General features: G+C 47.0%; 1 protein-coding gene across 8 annotated transcripts in view; it reads right to left on the bottom strand.

Moving 5' to 3' along the window:
- Nucleotides 1-318: 318 nt before the first annotated feature.
- DGKD (diacylglycerol kinase delta) overlaps nucleotides 319-23,527 on the bottom strand; it is an 80,963-nt gene continuing 57,754 nt past the window's right edge. For 7 of the 8 annotated variants that reach the window (XM_039487201.1, XM_039487200.1, XM_039487204.1 and 4 more), the window contains 18 exons: nucleotides 23,068-23,162; nucleotides 22,861-22,960; nucleotides 22,431-22,704; nucleotides 19,818-19,979; nucleotides 18,833-18,961; nucleotides 17,280-17,376; nucleotides 15,988-16,098; nucleotides 14,928-15,024; nucleotides 13,469-13,576; nucleotides 12,708-12,821; nucleotides 12,096-12,230; nucleotides 6,133-6,284; nucleotides 4,907-5,018; nucleotides 4,665-4,757; nucleotides 4,146-4,265; nucleotides 3,706-3,823; nucleotides 2,238-2,368; nucleotides 319-1,022 (listed from right to left, as the gene is read on the bottom strand). In XM_039487201.1, coding sequence (XP_039343135.1) covers nucleotides 933-1,022; nucleotides 2,238-2,368; nucleotides 3,706-3,823; nucleotides 4,146-4,265; nucleotides 4,665-4,757; nucleotides 4,907-5,018; nucleotides 6,133-6,284; nucleotides 12,096-12,230; nucleotides 12,708-12,821; nucleotides 13,469-13,576; nucleotides 14,928-15,024; nucleotides 15,988-16,098; nucleotides 17,280-17,376; nucleotides 18,833-18,961; nucleotides 19,818-19,979; nucleotides 22,431-22,704; nucleotides 22,861-22,960; nucleotides 23,068-23,162 — 2,238 coding nt within the window. In that variant the 3' untranslated portion in view covers nucleotides 319-932. The remainder of the gene's footprint in view (nucleotides 1,023-2,237; nucleotides 2,369-3,705; nucleotides 3,824-4,145; nucleotides 4,266-4,664; nucleotides 4,758-4,906; nucleotides 5,019-6,132; nucleotides 6,285-12,095; nucleotides 12,231-12,707; nucleotides 12,822-13,468; nucleotides 13,577-14,927; nucleotides 15,025-15,987; nucleotides 16,099-17,279; nucleotides 17,377-18,832; nucleotides 18,962-19,817; nucleotides 19,980-22,430; nucleotides 22,705-22,860; nucleotides 22,961-23,067; nucleotides 23,163-23,527) is intronic. The other variant, XM_039487202.1, reaches the window with a different exon arrangement.

The following is a 23,527-nucleotide window of genomic DNA, read 5'->3' on the forward strand; positions in this document are numbered from 1 at the left end:
ATGCCTGCGGCAGGTCCGGTCGTCCCGGGGCTCCCGCGGACCTCCCGCAGGCATGACTGCGGCCGGTCCGCCGGCCCAGCCTGCCGCCCCGCCCTGGCCGCAGGGGACGCCCCCTAGATTTTGCCGCCCTAGGCACCAGCTTGTTTTGCTGGTGCCTAGAGCCGCCCCTGACTGCCTGTACTATTTTTGCTCTATCGTCAAGGTATAAGGGGCTAGCCAGAGAATGTCCTTTGTGACTGGCTGGAATTTTCACCTAACTCCAGTGGCTGTGAATTTGGCTGCACCACCATCATTGGCTGAAGAAGGACAGACACAGGCTGAGGGTGAGACTGTAGGCTGGTGCAAAAGGCTGTAACCACATGCATTGTTTGTTGCAAGGCATAAGTGACAGAGAGAGAATCACTGGAAGGGCAGACTTGCACTGGCTTTGAGCTTCTCTTGCAGATCACATGCAATTGAAGGATGTATCCAGAAGGGGGCTCCAATAGGCCAAAAGGACAAGTGTCGCCCCATTTGAGCAATATCAGATACAGCTGTCACATACAGACCAGTGGGAAAGTCTCGGATCTGAAAAGACTATGACTGGCCAATACATCTTTTGCCCTAATAATTCCAATACGATGAAATCACACACTAAAGGTAGCTGTGTTGCAATTGTCAGTTGTCCTGCATTGTCACCAGAACTAAGACTTTCCATGTCTAAGGACAGAGTTCTTCAAACGTCTGATGAGTTCTCTTCTGGGAGGCTCCACCCCCCTCAGCAGATAAGGTGCCTCCTGCTGGATGCAACTGTACCCCACATGAAAAAAGGTAGCACCATGACTGGCTGATATGAACTCTGAACAGTGACAGTTTTGAGCATAGCTGTTCTGGGAGGTGAATGCTGTGCAGAAGTTAGGGGGAATGGTAGACACAGGCTGTGAAAACAGAGGCTAAACCTCGCTGACAAGAGTATTCCGGCTCAGCTCCTTGATCCCGTGTAATATCCTCTTCATGTGACCCACTTTGGTCACTCCCAGGTCCTGGAAGAAAAGAGGAAAGCACATCTTAGATCACAGAAAAAGAAAAAAGCTAGACAGCCAATCAACAGTTACAAACTAATCAGCCGATCACGAATAACAGAAGGAAACCATATGGAAAGACTACAAACCTTACAGTCATATGAATGCTTAAACCAAGCATCAAATGCTTACCAGAGTAAGACAAAGTAACCAACAATCACAGAACTGGAACAAAGTAGTGACTAGCTACAGCTGCAAACCATGTGGCCAGCCGCAGATGCAAAATACATGGCTAGCCAGGAGATCAAACCCTGTGCAGAAAGGACTATATATATCCCAGGGAACTAAGTCAGCAGCCAGCCACAAAACACATGGGTAAAGAACACAACTAGGCACAGATCACACAGAATAACTATGGGAACACTCAAATACCATGCACAGAAATCACAGAAAATAGTTAGAGATCATGCACAGGAGTCATATTATCACTCGTATATCACATTAATCACTGTACAGACAGAACATAAGGCAAGTCACAAATTAAAATCCTATGGACATTCATTTATATCACACACAACTCATGGGCCACAAATACTCTTGTATCACATGCAAGTCACAAAGTCAGTCACAGATCTTCCCAGAAAAAGCTTCTCCCGATGATGGGAGGAGCGCTGTGAAGTATTGCAGACTGGGTCTGCGGTACTGTTTTCTCTCCTCTAAGGATATGACTGGCTAGTCAACAAGCAGCATAAGTAACAAATCTCTGTCCAACTGTCTCATCTAAGACTGTGGTTGTTTCTTTTTAAAAGCAAATGCAATGATCTGCAGGCCCTCAAATATAGCCACACACTCAACTCCAACTAGTCCAAATCGTGACTCATACTGTAAAGGGCTGGTAGTGAGGTGAATATTGAAATCCTCCTGTTACACAGTGCTCCAAAATAAAGAGATTCTCAACAATGACTAGTTTGGGTGTTGGATTGGACCACAACTTCAGGAAACTGGGAAAGAGCTGGACTGTTGGCCTATGGGCTAATGGCTGACTATTTATTCTAGCTTCCTACTATACATTTTAATTAGGGACCTGAGAAGAGAGTAGAATGAGGCCATGATGAACCCATTCATCTAGCCAAAGCCACAGGGAATGGATGGGATGCAGGCCATTTCCAAGCACATTCAGCACAGAAGCCATGCAGATGCAGCTGGCTATTTCTGATGAGCTGATCATGAAAGTACCTTGAGGTCCCTCCGTTCGAGATGCAGGAGCTCAGAGCCCCGGACGTCATGCCGGATGAAGATATCCTTATACTCACAAAGACTGAGATGCTCAAGCCAGGCCGCAACCTCCTCCGTTCCCCAGAGGTGAACTGTCGGAGATGGAAAAGCAGGAGTGCATTGAGTACCCAGAAGCCCAGAGGAAAGAGAGAGTGAGAAAGAACACCGACAGTAGCCAAAACCAAAAGGAAAGCCAAGGGAGAACGTCAAGCAGGACCACAACCCCAAATGAGGGAGAGGAGGACTGACAACAAGATCTATAATCTCAAACAAAGAAGGAGGTCAGATTAAAATCAGAGCCATTCTCTTAAAAAGAGACTAGATGTAATGAACCACAGGAGTCAGTTTATGTCCATGTCCAGTCACTGCCTTGCTGGGACTGAAACTTTACCACCATGTCTAATAAGAAACTCAATTTCCCTCCAATTAAAAAACAAAACAGAGCCATGCAAAATGTTTAGGAGAGAATCATGCCCAGGTTAATTTTCTATTGTTCTTTTAGAGTAAACAGTACATACTGACACTTACATTACTCTTTACATTCATGGCTCATCAAGTGTTTTATAGACAATATGTAAAATCATGCGGGAGGGAGGACTGGCAATGAACACAGGGTGACCTCCAGCTTCCAGATTAGTCTCTAAATAAGAGAAAGAAAAGTCCCCACAAACCCAGTGGAGAGAGATGTCATGGAGGAAAGACTGACAGGACCCACAATTCCATGGAAGAGGACAGTACCCATGATCCCACAGAACAAGTAGTACTCCCAAATTTTAGTGGCAGAGAGTCTTCATAGGTAGAATATAAACCAAAAATCAACTAACCCAATTGGAGAGAAAGTGTCCTGATAACAGTCAATTTGTTGATTTCATGGGCCAGGGTTTTAATCATACTGACCAATAGGATTAGAGCTCAGGGTGCACCAGTGGTGATGCAGGATCCCCAGCCAATTAGACATGAGACTTGATTAAACCCTAGGGGTGAATCAATGAAAGAAACATCATTAACCACATCAGGGAGCATCAGCAGTGGGAGGTTTGGAGTTATGCGGATTTGGGCCCCACAGTCATTTTGATTTCTAAAAGCCTAAGTCCACTCCCACAGCCCTCCCAAAACATTCCAGAAAACAGTCCAAGTCTTGGTAGACCTCTTCGGAGGGTGCCATCAGATTGTCTTTGGGAATATCCGCTCAGTGCAGGGTGTTACAGTTCAAGAGAGAGCACAGCAAAAAAGCTACTTTGCTAAGTGAAAAAGAAACACACTAAACAGAAGTGAGTGTAATGTGTGAGTAAAAGTACATGAAAGGGAAAACAGAGGAAAGAGAGAGAAAAAGACACAAAATGGAGACACAGGCAGAGGAGGGGCAGAGTGTGTGTGCACAAACAGGAGATGCAGGGGCACACAGAGTGAATACACAGCCAGTTGGTACCAGGCAGTCCCATGCTGCTACGAGTCTCCTTATTCTTGTTGTTCTTCTCCTTTTTAAACTTGGTCACCAGTCGAAATTTGCCACTGCGGCTGCGTTTGGAATAATCCAGCATCTGGTTCTGCAGAAACACACAGGGAAATCAATGTAACTTATGTCTCAAATCCATACCAGCTGAATTAACCTAGCATCTAGTGCAGCTCAGAGTCCTCGTGGAGAGGAAAGAGCTTCCAATCTCATGGTCATGAGCGGGGAAGAAAAATGGTCAGTTCCATGTCAACCCAGGGACCTCTGGCAGTAACTCCATGGAGGTTTTTTCTGAACTGATTCTGTCTCACACTGTGACCCACCCACAGGAAGTCACTGAAGCAAGATGAGCAGAGCTAACTAACTAGGACAGCACCTAAGGAAACTGTTTTGCTTCTGTATTTGAGAGTTATTACTTCATCATCACTGGGCTCCATGAGTTGCCATAGCCAAGGGATGTCTGCTAGCTTCCTCAGCTGAAGGTCCATGTCTGTCAGCGCTGCTAGGAGCTGCTCCTTCTGTGGAGGATCCAGCTGCTGCATCAGAGACAGAACCAAAGGCAAACAGCGTTCAGAACCACAGGCTAGAATGCAGAGCATGTTATCTTCTTCAGGATATTTTTAAAGAAACCACATATCAAGACATTCCTTTCTAGACAACATTAAGTTTCCTCCCTCTCAAGGAACCAGAGCTCAGAGCTAACCAGCCTGATTTTGTCGTATAATGTGTAACGTTACCAAACCATGGACGGAATGGACGGCACAATTTGTTTAAATCCCACTGGTAAAGTTTGCACTGACTTGTTACAAAGCCAAATGAGTCCAGGGGCCACCAAAGCTTGTCTTCGTGCCATGGCCACAGTAAAAGAACAGAGGAAGTAAACGGACTGAGGGAAACTACCTCCAAGCCCGTCCCTCCTGTTTAGCCCTCCTTACCAGTGCCATCTTGCCAGCCAGCAGAAGCTCTGTCTCACTATGCAGGGCTTTAACGTTATTCACCATCTCTACAACAAGGCTGCAGTTCAGACCCTGTGGCAACAACAAACATGTGTAAGGGCCAGAAAACACAGCAGTCAAGTGGCTAGAGGGAAAGGAGTCTCAGAGAAGTGAACAAGAACCAAGTAGAAAACAGTAACAAAATTGCGGCAAAGCTTAAGAAACAAACTGCCTAGAAGTACCTCTGTCGATTTGGATTTGGCATATACTTTGTCCATAGATTTGGAGCTGGCATTGACTGCATGAGCAAGTTCCTGTTCCATGTCTTGATAGGACTGGGCTATTTCCCGAATGCTGGGGAGAGAAACATAGACCATGTCAGCTGATCCTCATTCTTTTCTATTCCAATGCCATTCTGGGTGCAGAGGCTATGGACATAGCAGCATGGCAGTGCTCATGTAGGTAATCTGACCTCTGGCAGATCAGTTCCCATCCAGGTGATCTGCCATGGATAGGGCAAGGCAAGCGAGGCATCCCTTTTATATGATCTAATGAAAAGTAGCACAAGTCTAACCCTGGCACGTTTTACCAGACCACAAGCAAGCACAGCCCTAAGACAGCTGAGCTGATTGCAATACCTGTACTTGTATGTCTAAAGGGATTTTTGAAAGAATACACTAATTTATACACTTTGGCACTAAATTGTGCCTGAAAATGAATACATACATGCAATTACTTACACAGATGCAGGGCATGTGCACATTATTTTTTGCAAAGCACAAATTAGGGCTAGATTTTAAAATATGGCCCTATACTACACGTAGGCTGTGATTTTAGCAGCAGCTATGTACATGGTAGTTCAAAGAAAACTTCTGTGGTGTTCCGCTCTGTGCATTTTCTCCTAAATGTTAGTATCAGTGAGCAGGACACCTGCGAAAAGAGTGCAAGTGTGTGTATTGGTGTGAAAGTCCTCTTTCACCAATCTCTGCTGTGGCTCTGGGTTAAAGGTCCCCAGCAAGTCTGGCTTCTTCCCTGAGAAGCAGCTGTTTCACTTCTGACAAATTCACTGGCAACATCTAGAGCTAGAACAACAGATGAACCTAAGTCCCCATGTTCTTTAAAGATATAAAATTAACCTCAGCCTGAAAGAAGCAACAAAGGGAGCTGTGCTTGCTTGTGTCAGGACTGAATTTGGTCCACAGTGACTGAAAAAACTTCACTTTGTAGATTTAAATTCTGGTGCAGCTGCAGTAGCGCAATGAGCAGATGAAATTATACACTGCTCTAGGCTATTCCCAGGGATACAGATGAGCACTGCAGGTGATCAGACAAGACAGACTGCTTTGGAAGGAAAGGGAATGTGACAACAAGCACCACACTCAGAAGCCAGGAGGGGGCCTCGTGAGCCCAGAGGAACAAGATACCACAGTAGGACTGTGAGCCCCAGGAAAAGAGAAGCGGGTCTCACCTATGAATCAGAGCTCCTGCTGCTTGACCAAACTGGTTAATCTGGGTGGACTCTTCTTCGGACATGATCTCTGGGTGCAGGGAGAAAGAGGAGGGCCGGGGCAACTCACACTTCTGTTTATCTTCCCAGGACTTTAGGGTGCTCTCAAATGCCTACAAACAAGGAAAATGCACTCAAAACTACCTTGCAAATCTCCCAGAGAAAGCATGTCAACGTTTACTCCATCAGCTTTCCCACTGGGACTGTGTCTGTATTACAGGCAGGGCTGGCAGCACTGCCGATTATGAAAGTTGCTTGACACTCCCCGTTATAAGACCCTCCTGTTTTCAGTTGCTTACAACTGTGACAAACATTTGGGCTGAAATTTCCCATGCTGGACATTTGACTCAGACTCATTCCTTTTTTTCTGTGTTGGAAAATTTCAGTCCAAACAGTTCAGATATTCCTGAGAATGAGTTTAGGGAAAAATGCATTGTTTTGGCCATGTCAAAAAATTGTGGCCACCTTTTCTTGGAGAAGCTTTAGCATCCCCATGCTTTGGAGCAGGGACTTGAAATTTGGTAGGGGGTGGCCTTTATGTCAGGAACAGGCATTTTGCTTTCCCCATGAAAATCCACACAGAAAAACTGTAGGTCGCACATGCTCAGTAGAAACTTGCTAGAGCTTGACAGGTGCCGTCCTTGAAGATTCCATCCACACTGGGCATACTCCAACTTGGGGCTGAGCAGGCTTTCCCTGGGGCCAGGTATCAGAATGGAGAGCAGGGAGTGACCCCACCTTTGCTGGCAAGGCAGCATGGAAAAAGAAGGCTAAAAATGTGGGGCTAGAACATGACCTCAGGGGATAGGGTATTGAGAGGGGGTAGGGTGAAGGCTGGGACTGGGGAAGAAACTGGTCTGGGACAGGTTGGAGGGAATGGGGCAGAAGGGACCAAGCTCAGGGAATGGACAGAAGAGTCAGGGCCCACTAGAGCACGCTCCCATCCAGAGCCTGGAATGGAACCCTGGAGTGCCACCTTAGTTTGCTAAGCAGTCTGAAGGTTAAGTCTCACCGTTTCTCTGCTGTCAACTAATATCTGTGAAACCCACTACCAAAGTGTCTGTCCATTCCCCTCTAGTGCTGGTCCATACAGAGGATGACAACCTACTACTGCTATCAGTTACTCTGTTAGCTCAAATGGCAGAGGTCTAGGTGATGAATCTGAAATTTCCAACCCCGCTGATGACCCATGTAGGTGTCAAATACTAGAACTGTTTTTCCAGTTTGCTTTTAAAAAAAATAAAAAACAGGAAATGAAACACACAAAACTACGTTAAAAGAACATTAAAAGTCAAGCACTCAAAAGTTAGGGAATGACAGAATTAAGGTTGCTTGTGCCACCTTAGTTTGCCCTCCCTTGTGTATATACATTATGATACAGCCTTTAATTACATGATCATATACTAATTTTCCACAGGACCATTGCTCTGCTTCATTCAGTGCACAGGATGGGCCTGCTCTGGGGATGACGCAGGGTTGTGTAGAAAAGTAGACTTGTCTGTAGGCCCCCTACATTTGTTGCAGAAGTTGGGAGGTGTGTACAGAATGAAACAGGGGACTGCAGGAAGAGAAAGGACAGTTTCACAGTTAAGGCCCTGTCTTTGCCACTGAGTTCTTAGCTGATGCTGGGCAACTCACTTAAACAAAACTTTTCACAGATGATCACTAACTGTGTGTTCCTCATTTTCTGAGTGGCCAACTTGGTACCCTGGAGTCTGCTTTGCAGAAGGGTTGAGCATTTAGAGCTGCAACTGAAGCCAGTGGGAACAGGGCCTTGAGCACAGAAAGTGCTACAAATGCTAAGCAGTCTGAAGAAAAATCAGGCCCTAGGTGTCTCCAATTGGGCACCCAAAATGAGTGGACACTTTTGACTGTACTCTCTCCATGCCTGCGCTCCCAGCTGTAAAATAGGGATGAGACCCTGTGCTGTGAAGATAGAATGATTAATGTTTGTGAACACTCAAGTGATGCACACCATAGAAAAGTCCAGGAGGAAATTAGCACTACTCTCTTAGTAGTGTGCAGTGAACTAGAGGTCATCCACTTTGTTGCTGCTGTAGGCCAAGCTCATCACAGACACCAGGGACTCCAGGCACCCCTCCACTCCCCCCAGAGGCTCCCCATGTGCCACTCTCCCCTCTCCCTCTATTTAAGGGACTCTCTGCAATGGCTCTTTTCCCCGTATGCCAGGGGCTTTGAGTGTCTCTTATGTTCCCCTCCCCCATACCATAATCTCACATTCTCCCCCCCCCCATTCCAGGGGCTCTGTGCACCCCCCATCTGTCACATGCCTGGGGCTCTATGTGCCCCCAATTCCACCCCTGCTAGGAGTTCTGTGTGCCCCCCATTTCTTCACTGTCCTCTTTCCCCTTACCATTGTCCCCCATTGTCTTCCCATGCCAGGGGCTCTGTGCAACCCATTCCTCCTTCCCCCATAAAATTGGTTTTGTGTTCCATCATTCCCCGGTTCTCCCAACACTCCCTTCTCCACCATGTCATGGGCTCTGTGTCCCTCCCATACCATGGGGTCCCCCATTCTCCTACCAGCCAGGGGTTCTGTTTGCCCCCTCCATTGCCTCTTCCCCCATACTAGGGTCCCTCATTCTCCCCACAGCCTAGGGTTTCTATGTGCTTCCCCAATCTTATATCTTTTTTGGTCAGGGATAGAAGACATTCAGGAGGTCAAAATGTTAACCTCTACTGAGAGCTCACATGGGGAGTGTTGTTACTCTGGAAGGTGTCAATAGCTGGCCTCAATGGTCTATAGTCAATGTCAGAGCTGGCTGAAACTGCTGAGTCTGCTAACCAGATGCTAGTGGCTCCGTGTGTCCACATTTCCTCCTTCCAGGTTTCCTCCAAATCACTGGGGTTCCGGACAATGATGCCTAGAACATTCCCTCAAATTTTGGAATTGATTGGGTACAGCATTCAAATATTATCATGTTACAGACAGAGAAATGCCGTTCAGTTGAGTGTAGGACAGGGCTGCCCAGAGGATTCAGGGGGCCTGGGGCAAAGCAATTTTGGGGGCCCCTTCCATAAAAAAAATGGCAATACTATATTCTTGTGGGGGGCCCTGCGGGTCCCGGGCAAATTGCGCCACTTGCTCCCCGCCAGGGGCGGCCCTGGGAAAAATAAACCTTCCGCATCTCGGCACAAACCCAGTTTTGAGAAAACTTCTTTACAAGGTATCACTGGTTCTCAGCATCAGCTAGTGCTAAAAGGCACTAAAGCTCATTAAAAGGGTTGGACAAATATTTTCCGTCAAAACTTTTTTTGGATCGAAAACTAGGGGTTTTTAAAAAGCAGAAAAAAATCACGGACAATATCTGCTTTCCTTCAAAATTTGTTGTGGTTTTTTTAATTGAAAAGCTGAAGTTAGTCTGCCAAAACCTGAATATGGTTTGGGGTTTCAGAAGTGTGTGACCAAATATTTGCTGCTTGCTGTGTTTGATTGTTTAAAGAAACACTAAAAAATTCTGCTTAAAAAAATCGAAAACTTTTGAACCACCTCAGCTTGTGACCAAATGCCTGAGCCCATCCAGTCAGAGATTTTTCCAGGTTTCTGATACTCTGATGGCTTCCTTGACTTATACCTGTCTCCATAACTTTGGGTTCATTTAGGTTAGAACATAAGAACAGCCATACTGGGTCAAACCAAAGGCCATCCTGCCCAGTATCCTGTCTACCGACAATGGCCAATGCCAAGTGCCCCAGAGGGAGTGAACCTAACAGGTAATGATCAAGTGATCTCTTCCCTGCCATCCATCTCCACCGTCTGACAAACCGAGGCTAGGGATACCATTCGTTACCCATCCTGGCTAATAGCCATTAATGGACTTAACCTCCATGCATTTATCTGTTTCCTAGAGACTGGCTCCATGGGGTCCCTCACAAACTGGAGACGGTTACTGTGGGTTTGTCTTTAGTATAGCTTATGTACATACTCCACAAACTGAGCATTTGAGCTTGCTCCAGAATCTGGGATGAGCCTATGTTGTGAAAACTGACATGCTCAAAATAGCACATGCATGTGAATGGACACAGGGTGCTAAAATTAAATTAACCCAGGGGTTCTCAAACTGGGGGTCGGGACCCCTCAAGGGGTCACTAGGTTATTACTGGGGGTTGCGAGCTGTCAGCCTCCACCTCAAACCCCGCTTTGTCTCCAGCATTTATAATAGTGTTAAATATATAAAAAAGTGTTTTCAATGTATGGGGGGGGGGTCGCACTCAGAGGTTTGCTACGTGAAAGGGGTGACTAGGACAAAAAAGTTTGAGAACCACTGAATTAACCCCTCTGAAGCCTCAGGGAATGCAGGGGAGGGAGGGGGTCTCCCTTGGTAGGGTAGGGAAGGAGGTACGTGGTGTAGGATATTGCTCTTCTCATGTGATCCCTCCCCCAGTGGCTAATTTTAAATGAAGCTACCCTCCCCTGACATGAATCTCCCTATGGCACTGAAATTAAATGTAGACTATAATTTGGCATGTGAGAAGTGAAAGGGATGGTAGCCCTAATGGAAAAGCTAACAGCTTGGCTCTTCTGCAAGCCTCAAACTGCTGAATGAGCTTTAGAGTAGGGAAGGCTGTGCCTCCCAAACAGCCTGGCCCTGCTCACAACTGCCCACCCCCCGTCAGAATCCCTGACCCATCCTGCTCCTTGCCCCCTCACTGTCCTCCAGAGACCGCCCACCACCACCACCACCCTGGGACCCCACCCCTGCTCCCGGTCCCCTGACTGCCCCAACCCCTATCACCCCCTCGCTGAGTCCTGACAGACCCCCAGAATGCCCACAATCCAACCCTCCATTCCGTGTACCCTGACCCCCCAACCTCTGCACCCTCCCTATCCCCTGACTGTCCCCGGGACTCCCTGCCCCTTAGCCAACCCCCCCGGCCCCGGCCCCTTACCCCGGCGCCCCGCTCACCCGGAGCCTTAGCGCGTCGTATCCAGCAGTGTCCCTGAACAGCGGTGCAGCATGGCTCCGGCGGGGCTCCTGAGCTCCGCCTCGCGGTAAGGGGATGGGGCTGGGAGCTCCAGGCCGAGTGGAGGAAGCTCAGGCCCCCTTGGAGCACGCAGCCCCGCCCCTTACCACACGGCTCTGAAAGGGGGTGGAGCTCAGGGGCCCCGCCGGAGCCACAGTGCACCGCTGTTCAGGGACGCTGATGTTTCCGCTGAGGCTCCGGGTGAGGGGCGGAGGCGGGGTCGGGAGCCTCACCCGTTCTCTTGGGGGCCCCTGCGGAGCCCGGGGCAAATTGCCCCACTTGCCCCCCCCTCTGGGCTGCCCTGGTGTAGGACCTCGCTTCTCCTGGCCAATAAGGCCTTGGGCCACACACTGAACAATGAAGAGAAAACAAAACATTGACTAGCTCTTCATTAATTGAGTCTCATCCATCCAGTGCACAGAATGAGGCAGGGGTCCTGCGGAAAAAATAGTATGTGATCATGTTATTAAAGACAGTATGCATACGCACAAGGGGGCCAAGGTAAGGTGGCATGGACAACCTTAATTCTAGCATTTCCTGTTTGATGAATGCTTGATTTTTGCAAAGTTACCAATATTCTTTTAACAGTGTATATGTGTGTGTGTATATATATAAAAGTATACATTGCACACCTGTCAAGTATCAGAGGGGTAGCCGTGTTAGTCTGGTTCTGTAGAAGCAGCAAAGAATCCTGTGGCACCTTATAGACTAACAGACGTTTTGCAGCATGAGCTTGCATACGAAGAAGTGGGTATTCACCCACGAAAGCTCATGCTGCAAAACATCTGTTAGTCTATAAGGTGCCACAGGATTCTTTGCTGCTTCTATTGCACCTCTGATATGTATGTCTCTCTCTACAGTCTGTCAGGTTATTGCATTCCTCTCTGGGGTATATATGGTGTTAAAGTACATGTACTGTACTGCAGGGTTACTCTTACCCTGTCTCTAGTTAGTGTCTGTGCCCTGTTCTTATGAACAATCCAAATATAACCAGGGGGTTGAATCCAGGCTTCTCCATCCACTTGTACAGGCACTCCCTCATCTCCCAGGATTGCTATCTTCACTGTCCGGCACTGCGAGAAATAAATGCATTAAATAGGTCCCAAAAGACAAGACATGTTGTATACATTTCCTCTCAAAATGTTTCCCTATGTCTGACAGCCTTGTTCTAATTGCTGCTGGTGGGGCGGGACCACCTGATTCAGTTCTTCCTGTGCAGGGCAAACTCCCTTGGGGCCCTGGCCTTCAATGCATCATCCCTTGGGTTATCTAATGGATTGCTGTGCTAGTCAGTGTTTCAACTGCCACAATCTATCCAGATCACAGTGAACAGTGGAAAACCACTCCATGATCGATACCATCTGAAGCTACTAGCTCTGATCCCTGTAGGCCCCCACATCAGGACTAGGGGAGTCTAAGAGCCACAGGCTTTGATTTCTCTGCCCTGTTGGGATTGACAGCAAGCAGAAACACATTGCAGCCTTCAAACCAAGTGTTCTGGGTGAGGGGGGCATGAGGTTGGCCAAGAAGTTCACAAAAGCAACAGATACCTGTGCAATCCGGTGATGCTGTAGATTTATCACTCGTGACACTGCCATCTGCATGCTACCAAACACGGCTACCACCTCCAAGATCTTGTCATCAAAGGAGGGGGCTGTAAATGTCTAAGCAAACACAAAGGGAGAGAGAATTCAATTCCCATATTTCTCTGTGTTAGAAGAGCTTCCTTCCCTCCCATGGATGGAGGTTTGTGGCTTTCTCTTTTGCTGTTTACTCACTATATAATTAACAATGAGGCTACAAGGTGGATTCTGAAGTGATCCAGGAAGGAGAAAAAGTAGCCTCTGTATTCCCAATGGGCTTCCAAAAGCAGCTAAAGGATCATTCCTGCACAGTGATGACACAAGCCTCTACACAACATTCTTCTTATTGGACTTAATTATCTCCATTATTTGACGTCAAAATTTTGGACCCTCACGCAAAGCCCACTGAAGTTTAAGGAAACACTGCCCTTAAATGGGCTTTAGAGCAGGCCTTTTGAGCGGAGAGGAACAGGGGGGCATGCCAGAGCTCATCTATCGCGCTTCATGAAAGTCAGAAGGATTGGAATAGGATCTAGCTCCAGTATGAACCCCTGTGGCTGACAAGTTGCTGAAGTTTGACTTTTGGGTAGCCACACATTTCAAAGAGAAACCTCAGCCAGACATGCTCTTGTTCCAATTGTCAGGTCTCAGGTGCTACTGGTGCACTCAACAGTAAATACTGAAGAAATTTGTCATGTTCCCATTTGCCACCTTCAAGGAATACTCACATCATCTTCTTTGGTGCCTCCCCAGAAGTTAGTGCCTCCAGCATAGCTGGGAATGTTGAGTACAGCAATCCCCTGAAGACTGGGCAAAGGGATCGGACGCCCATCACACTGCACAGAACAGAAGATAATGTCACATTTATAGCTATGCTGATGTTAGCTGGCAGCAATTTTAAAGCCTCTCCAGATTACTCAGTCATCACTAGGCAGACTGCTGAAGAGAGTAGAACATTGTCAGGATACTGCTGAGGGCACAGTCACTGGGCTGGCACTGAAGCACACTGCCTGCATAACAGGATGAATTCCTAGGACTACTGGCCTTGTCTACACCAGGAAATGATATCATGTTATAATATCAGGGATCAAACAGCTGGTACATGCTCATATGCTGTCCCGGCACTTCTCTGAGTGACTGGCTTGCTTTCCAGAGTCTCAGCTTTTATTTAAAAAGAGAAAGCAAGTCTCCAGCTGGTATGGTGGCAAAAAAACACTCAAAAATGTGAGCCAAGAGTATTTGATGCAGAGAGGCATAATAGCTCTTGGGGTAATGAAGAGCCCTATTCATGTCACCGAGATGTTAACTCTTGATGCCTATTGATGACAGTTTAAATGGCAACATTACTTCATTCCTCATGTAAGAAAGAAGAGGGAGGGGCAAAATTTCCCGTGAGGGCTGTTTCATTCTGGTGACACAAGCAGGTGTCACCACCCCTTTTTCCCCCCAGTCAAGCATGAGCCACGGCTTAGAAATGTAGCAGAGCTCTTGGGCACATTTAAGCCCCAAGTGAGGGGGGGGGTTCAGCTGAGAGAGCCTGGTGGAGCCAATGGCATTGCGATCTCACTTTGAACATCCGTACAATTTGCTGAGAGTGGTGTCGCATTTTGACAACTCATGGATGGAGCTAATGTTGTGGGGGAAGCCTGGAAGAATATCACCATTTTCTTCCCCAATCTGACCCCCGTAGAACATGTGTTAACTAATACAATGTTAGACAACCAGAGTAGATAAGGACAATGGTATTTACAGGAGATACAATGTTAAACACAAAAACCCTTGTCTATGCTGAGGGCTAAGTCTTTGCTCAACAGCATGTTAGTCAACGTTTTCTAAAACGATGTAATTTCCTATCACAAGCACAGATTGCATGTGTGGAGAATGGGAATATCTTCCTAGTATCAGCAGAGGCTACTTTCATCAGACTGAGGGTTGACGTATGCTAATAGTGCAGTGGGGTTGGGGGTGGGGAACCCCAAGGACTGAAAATGGAAATGTTCCTCTGGAATCAACAGGTTGGGTCAGATTCAAGGTGACTGACAGAGATGCTGGAAGGGCTTTGTGTGTTCACTTAAAGACTGATAAATGATGCTAAAATAAATGTGCCAGATCAGAAGCGAAAAATTAAAAATTGACTGGGATGGGAGAAGGAGAGATTTAACCACGTAAGGACATTTTCTTTCTCACCTCCAGCAAGACTTTTTGCTCCAAGTTCTTGTATGTTCTGTGTAGTAGCTCCTTGGTCCCAAGCACTCCATACCACATCATGTTTTTAGTACGACTTCTTAGAGGGGCAAACAAAGAAATAAGAGATACAACAGTCAGCATGAGGCACTGTCATTTACTGTCTGATTGCAAGAAAAGATTATTTCAATGATACCTCCCAACCCGTAAAAACAAGAGTCCTCCTCTTTCAGAAGACACAAGAACTGGAAATTGCCACCCCTTGTATTCTGAAAAGAGGCTGCCCTTGAAAAAAATGAAACAGGAATTAGGGATGATCCACTAACATGAGCTGTCAGAAACATGTGCAGATGCTCCCAAGAGGGAGATGCAACCAGTCACACATATCACTGAGCTAAGGGTGTTGCAGAACATTGCTCAGGACAGAGAAAAACCTATTAACCGCAAGTTGCTTGAAGGACCCTGTTTCTATACAGGTATCCTGAACACTATAGAACTTAGGCTCGATTTATAGGGCAGGGTGTGGGCTTAGAATGGAGTTCCATGGCATTTGGAGTTGGGACACAATTCTTTCATAGCTAAAAAGCAGCCACATGAGAAAGGCTGCTAGTGAGGTAATGAAGTAAATGCCTGAACCACTGCATTCAGTCCATATCAGAGCTAGCTACCTGGATCTCCCATATTATTTACAATGTCTTGAATTAGGAAGTAATCAAGGTGAAACTACTCATGCCGGTTTCAGATGACCAGCTTCAAGGTGCCATAGTAGATTATAAACTGTAATCACTTCTGATGCAATCACTATAGACCGAAAAGACCAAAATCTGCCTCCCAAACAGGGGCGGCTCTAGCCATTTCGCTGCCCCAAGCACAGCGGCACGCCGCAGGGGGCGCTCTGCCGGTCCCGCGGCTCTGGTGGACCTCCCGCAGGCGTGCCTGCGAAGGGTCCGCTGGTCCCACGCCTGCGGGAGGTCCACCGGAGCCGCGGGACCAGTGGACCCTCTGCAGGCAGGCCACCGAAGGCAGCCTGCCTGCAGCCCCTGCTCCCAAAGAACTGACCTACCTGCACTTCTCTGGGTGCTCATCACGTTTGTTGTTGAAGTCCAGAGAGATCTTTGCATCCAATCCAATTCCAAAATAATTATTCATGACACACTTCTCAGTGTAACACTCTCTGTCAAGTTAAAGAAAACAATTTTTGTTAAAGTGACCCATATCTCTTACACCCCTCTCAGCCATCCCACATCTACTGACACACAGATGGTTGAAAGAAGAGGAGGAGACCAGCAGGAATTTCTGTAGTCTAGTGAGAGCTGATTCAACTACCTCATAAGAAACTTCATAAAGAGCAGTCTGGACACACTGTGTTGGAGTCCAAGGTCCTGTGGATTCTGCCAATCCCTGGCCACAGAATCTGCAGTTGAATCCACTCCTGTGCCCCAGAACTGTGCTCAAGAGTCTATGATTTCATTTTGAAAACGTTACATTTCTAGCCCTTATGGCTGTGAAGAAAACCTCGCAAGTGTGGACAAAGTGTAACTGACAAGGTGATAGCTGCCTGACTCAGCAGAAAGCCTGAAACAATAACTCAGTGTGGTCAACTGCTCAGCTCAATGGGGTGAAACCTAATGACGATGATTTAAATATCAATATTTAGCTATTTTACTGCTAAAGATTTGAGTGGAAACATCCAAAAATGGGTTTATCTCACAATTCCAAATCCTTTCCCACTCCCTTTCTGGACACCAAAAGGCCCAAACATCCCGTTAGCCCACAGCCAAACTCCCCCTGTACAGCTTCATCAGACATACCCAATACAACAATCTGCAGCACACCAATTGAAAATTTAGGGACACGGGTAAATGAATGTGATTTACTTTGGGGACAAACACCACAGGGGGATTGCATTTGTCACTTTCACAGCTAAGTCAGTGAAAAATGTGTCATTTTTGCATTTTCATGAAGCTGCTGAAGAATTTACAGATTGCTGCAGAATCTAAGGGGCCTTATTGGAGAATTTAGGTCTTGCTTGCTGAACAGCTAACTGGACTTTGCCCATATCACACTAACTGGGAGAGAGAGACACTCCCTCACATCCACAGGTCCTAGGAGGAGACTGGCCTTGGTTAGATTCTCTCACTAGAAGCCCCATATCTTCTGCATTGACTCCTCATGCCCATACACCTTGATAACTGACATCCAACATGGGAGGGCTGATTTACACATCTCTTCATCCCAGTGCCGCCTACATCCCCAATTAACTCTCAAAACCAACCCTCTTCCCTCACCACAATTTACTGATGCTGAGGTTCATCTGGAACCATTCATTCCCATCTAGCTCCTCTGCATACTCACAGGTTTTCTGGCTCAGAGTTAAAGGGATCTGCATTGATCAACAATCGGCTGATGACCGAACTCCCAGGCAGAGAACCAGACATACCAGCACGAATATCTGGGGGAGAAATAAAGAGGGAATAGTATGTAGAGCATATCATGGAGTTTATTAAATATGGAGGCCAGGGCATGTTAACACTGGGCAAAGAACTGCTATTTACTGCCAGAGCCAAGAGGACAGGGGTGAGAGACATATACCCCCGTTGGAAAAACAATAAAATCAGACATATGACAAATACTAGTCTCAGGGCTCAACCCTAACCAGCACTGGATCCAAACATAGGTGTTAATTCTTCTATTTGGGATCAAAACATTACAATGCGCCAGAAAAGGGCTGTCATCGGGTTTGGCTCTTTCTGGAAACATGAGATATCACTCACTCACTCACTCACACACACACACACACACACACACCCACACCCACACCCACACCCACACACACACACACACACACACACACACACACACACACACACCCACCCACCCACACACACCTCTTTATGGTGGGAAATCCACCTTTGCCTTTTCTTTTTTTTAAAGGAAAAAGGCAAAGTAAAAAGCCCACGTGTCTCCGTTTGTACAGCCCCCAGCACCAAGGAGGGCTCCAGAGCATTCTTCTACCCTCCAGCAAGACACAATCAGCAATCAAGCTGTAAAGGGGGTGGGAAGGGAGTGCATAAGTCTCTCTGCTGGTTTGGGTGTGGTAGGGTCCGTGCCTGGGGAAAAGGGGACAGAAGCAATCTTACTGCAATAGCTCTCTCCTGCTGCTGGGGCAAGGAGCGCAGCTGGGTCTCTGCCTGACTAGACTGAGGGAACAGAAGTGGGGCTCAAGGCTGCACACCGCTCTTCAGGAGCTGCTGCATCTTGCTCCCCACATTATCAGCTATCAACAAAGACATGCCAGGTTTAGTCAGGGAGAAAGTGACCCCGACGCTTTCTGGACAAGAAAAAACCAATGTAAACAAACAAGTCAGGATTTGTGGTGTTAAAAGTTATCAGTGAGTGACCTGCTAAGAACACCAAAGGCTAGAAACAGCTGCAGGATCTCTGAGATGGGAACGAGGGAGACTGAAAGTACTGCCAGTGACTTTGGCCTTGACTTGGAAGGACCACCCTTCACTCTCGGGCCTCTCTTGAACTCAGACTCCAGGACTGTATTGAGAATTTTACACTTATTTACCATTGCAACAACCTCCTGTTAAGCTTATGTTGAGGTTGTTACCTTTGTGCAATCATCAAGACCTAAATCCGGTCTCTGCACTGCACCCATTACATCTGTGTCTCGGTCTCAGCTGAGGGTCGTTCTAATCTTTTCCCAACATCTTCACTATTCAAGCCCATTGGAAAGTTCCCTGAAAACAGATTACTCTCCAACTTGGCTCTGGCAACGGTTTATCTGCGAGAACGGATATCAGGCAAACATTTCATGCCCTCAGCTGGAGAGCTGAAGCTATGCTGTTGTCACCCCAGCTCAGCAGGCTGCCTGAATGGGAAGGGGTGGGTGAGACACTCACTCGGGTAGAGGATCTTTGTGTTGAGCATTGGCAGGTTGTCCCGGTTTCCTGTCTGGGGAGGAAGAGATGCAGAGCTGCCCAACGACAAACTTCCTTTGTTTATTAGCCTTTCACAAGAAGATTTGGACACTACAAAATACAACACAAAACACTGCAATTGACAAACATTGTGTATTGCTCAAACAAGCATACACCAGCACTGCACAAGCAGTAAGGAACAGGGGACAGAAGGTAAAATTACCAGTCACTCAACATCAACACATTCCAGACAACACAAAGCACAGTTACGCAAAGAGACAGAACCAGACTCATGAAGAGACAAAAAGGTTTGGCCCAAGTGCAGCAGACAGACACACAAACACTTGGTACCAGCAGTGAGGCACACAAATACCTTGAACTAATACTAGGAATGGAGATGAGAGAGGTCTGGCTTCAGCTGAAGAAGAAAACAGATGATGGGTATTGGCCTAGTCCACAGACCCAGTTCAGGTCTGAATGTATTTGGAGTGAATAGGGCTCTCTTACAATTTTCTCACTTAACAGTGATTACAAGCTGGTTCCTTGCTTTAGTATCTGTGCAGGAAGGCCGGGGTCCAATAAGAAAATGTCAAAGGGGGAGTGGAGTGGATGACACCTGAGAGCATGGCAAGCTGACAGCACTGGGAAGACTAGCTGCTGCTATCAGCATAAGGCTAATGAATCTCCTGGGTCTTACAAATTGCACACTAAGATCATGACCAAACCCTCAAAAATCTGAGAGGGGTTCCTCTTTGAGAAGGAAGGAGACTGTTTGGCAAAGGGATTGAGCATGGAGAAGATGTGAAGCCTCTGAGCTGAGGTTATAGAACTATCGCCAACCTCACACAGGAGGAAAACGGGTTCCAAGAAAAGATGAGCACAGAAATATTTTAAAGCGCCTATAGAAAAGGGAACCCTAGTGCTTGTCCAAATGCAGGAACCTGGGCTGTCCGACAGCGACTAGTACCTTTCCGATGACTCCTCCCTTTGGGAACTCCATAGTTGCCACTGTGCAATGGCTGCAGGGAGGTTTTATCCTCGTTCCTCAGCTCCTTTCCCTCCTCAGAGGTGGAAAGCCCCAGGATGAAGCCTTCCTGCTCCTGAGTCTGGGCATTCTGCTCATCAACAGCTGGACAGAGAGAGAAATCAGATATGTATCTTACACCTCTGTCATGAGAGTACAGAGGGAAGGGGGAAGGCTGGAAAACAGCAAGGAAATACAATACTGCCCCAAAATTCTATTCCCACACCAGAACTAATCCAAACAGTTGCCCCAGGGTCTTGAATGGGGCGATCCACAGAACTCCTTGCTTAAAAAAACCCAAAACACGTTAGTTTTCATGAAAGATAACAAATTATGAGCCTGATTCAGCACCTATTGATGTTAATGACAAATCTCTCTCTGAGTTAAATGACAGTAGGATGAGGGCTCTGACGGCACTGAATTCATCTATCAATGAATGGCAGTGAAAATGCAGACTTTCCCACACCGTTTAACATGAGTCAGCTCTGACCTGGAGGACTCAACTGTTGGGGTGAGGGTACTTCAGTCTCCAGGCCCACCCATTTCTTGGTCTCTCTGCTGAGACCACGATCAAGAGAGCTTTGATGGACTGTGAAAAAATGTGTCCAACTTTAATGCTTGCCATAACTGTATTTATACTACCTAAGGACCTATCTCTAATTTGAGCTATGCTACAAATAAAGGACCTGCTTTTATTTGCATGAGTTCCCCGGAACTGCTAGCCAAACAGAAGGATGCTAACTGATGTGCATGTCAGATTTCTGTTGGCTCAGCCCAGATTGTGACAATAAAATAGGCCATTTGAAGTGACCACCAACATTAGTATCATGTGGAAAAAAGAGAGGTCTTGGGCATAAACCAATAAAAAGGAAGGAAGGAATTAAATGTGTGTGTGTTGGAAACGAAACGGCACAGAGGACTTAATCAAATATGTTCACAAAATGCAACGGAACTTGTTTGTTCAAGGGATGGTGAAGTCAAATTCTTATGTATTACTCGGAGAAGCCAAAACCTCCTCTGGATGGAACTAACACAGACACAACCTCTCCGCATCAGTTCTTGTTTCTCTGACAAAGGACAGTGATCACCCAGACTATTACACTGTTGTAAATCCAGGTAATATTTCAATGATTTGCAACTTCAGGCTTAGTGCCAAGTTTAAGGTTGCTTACGGTTGTACTCATTTAGGTGTGCAGACTTTAAATCTCTGACTTTTATGCTTTTCTCTCCCTTCTGTAACACACCAATACATACTTCCTTCTCAGTTCAACTGGGATTTCCTGCTTGACTTTTGAAGGGACTGGAACTTGGAGCTGAGGGGAGGCAGGGAGAGGGGGATAGGTCATGGCAGCTGGCATGTTCCACTGGAGCTGGGCCACAAAGGGCCAGTGAGCACACAGTGGGCCTAATGAGTATGAAATAGTCAGTCCAGGTGCCAGTTAAAAGCCAACCATGATGTTAGGTTTTGGATCCAATCTATCTAAAGTATTTTTAAAGCACCTCCCCTCGGAGTATTTACACATTGTACATGGGTTGCGGAAAACAGCAGGCTAGCCAATTTGCCATTCTACTCTTTGGTTTAATTGTTGCCTTCTACCTTGGAGTGTGCTGTGCGATCAAGTAAGCCTGGACAGCTGTAAGAGAACGATGGAAGGCAGGTATTTTAGCCCATGAATGATAAAGGCCCTTCCCGACAAGCTGAATAGAGGTTACCTCAGGTCAACTAGGGACACATGGATCCAATTAAGGGCTGAGGGCAACTTTTCAAAACCTCTGGGGGGCGGTGGAGGGGGAAACAAGCTGCTGCAGGGCCAGTGGCAGCAGGGATAAAGGCTTCTCTAGGGTGAGAGGCTGCTCTCCCCTCTATGGGGGAAAACAACCAACCTGACTGCCTGTTTAGGAGAAGGACTGGCACTCTGGGGCCAACAACAGGACAACACCCCCAACCCACAGAGAGGGGTCAGGGAAAGGTATCCCCCTTTTATTTTGTGTTGTGAATTTGTTTCTTTTATTCACTGGAGAAGTGCTCCTTGGGCTGGCCCCGAGGCCTGCCTTGGCAATACTGATAAATAACCCTGAGGGGAAAGACAAACGCTGTCCAGGCGGTGCTGATTTACCCCAGTCCCCACCACCACCAGAGGGAGAAATGCTAAGTCAAAAGAGACGGAGGAGGTGCCCAGCTGCCAGGTTTGGTTCTGCTCTGATTCTTTAGGGAATGCTTTACTGGAGAGGTGGGTCCTACTGTGCGATATGAAGATGGAGAGGCTAGGACTCTTACTATATGCCTTTGATGTGGGCCCTTTAACTGGGGCCAGACTGAGAATAGCACTGAAAAGATGGCAAAGATTTTCTAACTGTCGGCCTAGGGGTGGAAGGTCAATCCTGTAGGAACCCTTCTTTGTATGGGGAAAAATGCATACAGGCTTACTGGAAGATTGTCATACAGCTCAGGAATGTTGTGGTTAAATCATGAATCCTGCTCCTCCCTGGAGTAAAGGCAGTGTACATGTCCCAAGAGCAGACAATGAACTGCAGGCAGGATCCCCCACCTCTTACCTTTTTCTGCATGCTCTATAATCTGACGAATGGCTTTTTTCAGGCTGTTGGCTCTCAACATTAGCTGCTCCCTAGGCCGGAATATCTGGGGACGGGGAGTGCATGATGATCCCATGGAGTGGTCACTAGAAGAATCACAAGCACTGCCAGATCCATCACCATCTTCTGTCTCCTCTGCAATGGTGGGAGGTGGGTTTGACAGAGACGAAGAGGCTTGAGATTCATCATTTAATGTCTTCAAAAGGGAGTCCAGCTTCTCCTTCAGGACAGAGCACTGCAGGTTAAAGCAGAAGGTTTGTGCACAACCATACCAGTGGAACTGGGCAGCCTGTTGGATTGCTGCTGTACGCGCACCAGCTGGGTCTCTCTGACAGCAGAGTGGTTTTCTCCCATACCTTTCTACATTTGAAGTGCTCTGTTCCCAACATACCTTCCTGGCCATGACCTCCGACTCCTCCGAGCTTTCCGTCGCTTTCTCATAGGCCTTCCCTACTCGAGCCACAAAATCCTTCACTGTCTCACAAAGCACCCTAGGCAAAGGAGGCAGGCAAGACAGTCATTCACAGGTTTGTCCACCATTCTCAGGGTGACTTTTCTCCCTTGATCCCCTGCAATGGGCTCTCCTGGACATACTCACTTGGCTGAGGAGATAACCACAGAGTGTTGGTCAGAAGTCAAGATTTTGGACAAATGAGCAGCCACAGAGTCTTCATAGAAGAGAATCTTCTGCACCTGGTGACAGTCAGAAACAAGCTGTTAGATTACTGTTCCCATGGTGCACCTAGGCCCATGGCCAGGGTTACCATATGCTGTGTTACACTTGGACTTCCCACAGTGCTCTCTAAGGTGCAGGGTCATGATTTCTATTCACTCTATTTTCTTTGGGTTTCCTCTGAGAGCTCTATGGTACAGATCACAGTTACTGGTCTGGCGTGACTATCTGATCAGGAAACGAATTTCTATCAGCTTGTCAATGTGGTACAGAGCTGGGGCTCAGGACTATCCACTTGGGAATAGAAAACACTGTTTTTTATGATTCTGAGAATGTTGTGCAGTTTTCAGTAGCTCCTATAGCATGCCAGCTTGTATGGCAGTTT

Source organism: Mauremys reevesii, linkage group 9 (genome assembly GCF_016161935.1).
Source record: "Mauremys reevesii isolate NIE-2019 linkage group 9, ASM1616193v1, whole genome shotgun sequence".
Classification (NCBI taxonomy): domain Eukaryota; kingdom Metazoa; phylum Chordata; order Testudines; family Geoemydidae; genus Mauremys; species Mauremys reevesii.